General features: G+C 44.6%; 1 pseudogene across 1 annotated transcript in view; it reads left to right on the forward strand.

Annotated features, from left to right (window-relative positions):
• TEOVI_000612800:pseudogene overlaps positions 1-545 on the forward strand; it is a 1,283-nt pseudogene that overhangs the window by 28 nt on the left and 710 nt on the right. Inside the window, exon 2 of the mRNA in view lies at positions 1-545. This exon is cut by the window's right edge and continues 400 nt beyond it. Coding sequence covers positions 1-545 — 545 coding nt within the window.

The raw sequence follows: 545 nt of genomic DNA on the forward strand, positions 1-545 counted from the left end.
TTGGTGGCTGCGGTAGTAATTGTAGCAACACAAATTAATTCGGTGGAAATGGTTAACCAAGAGGAGTTTGAAATACTGTGTGGTTTTGTGCGTTTAACACTTGCACCAGCACCACTAATACAATTGTCTCAGAGGATAAAAAATGAAGCTGTGGGTGCGGCGGTGGATGCAATTTATTCTGAGCCCAATCAGTAACAACTGTGGAAAAAGCTATCGCCAGATTGTGAAGCGCACCAAATCAGTGACAAGGAAAGTGTGTGTGATGCCTATGCAAGGTTCAAACATGAGGCGGAGGAGCGATTGAAAGCGTCTAGACTCACAGAACCAGAACTGACGGACAACTCACCTGATGTTCTCGGACGTCTGGAAAAGGCGTTCAAATTCTATTAAACAAGTAAGCTTTAAGCTAAACAAACTAGTATCGTGACTTTGCAAGATGGGATAAACTCAATTATGCACAGAGAGAATGGCCGTGGTGGTAGTTATCTGAGGAGACACCGCTTTCGTCATGAAGACTGCGGAAACGTGCTGGGGCAACGTCCAAA

Source organism: Trypanosoma equiperdum (genome assembly GCF_001457755.1).
Source record: "Trypanosoma equiperdum strain OVI genome assembly, contig: ctg_1721, whole genome shotgun sequence".
In the NCBI taxonomy this organism is placed as follows: Eukaryota; Euglenozoa; class Kinetoplastea; order Trypanosomatida; family Trypanosomatidae; genus Trypanosoma; species Trypanosoma equiperdum.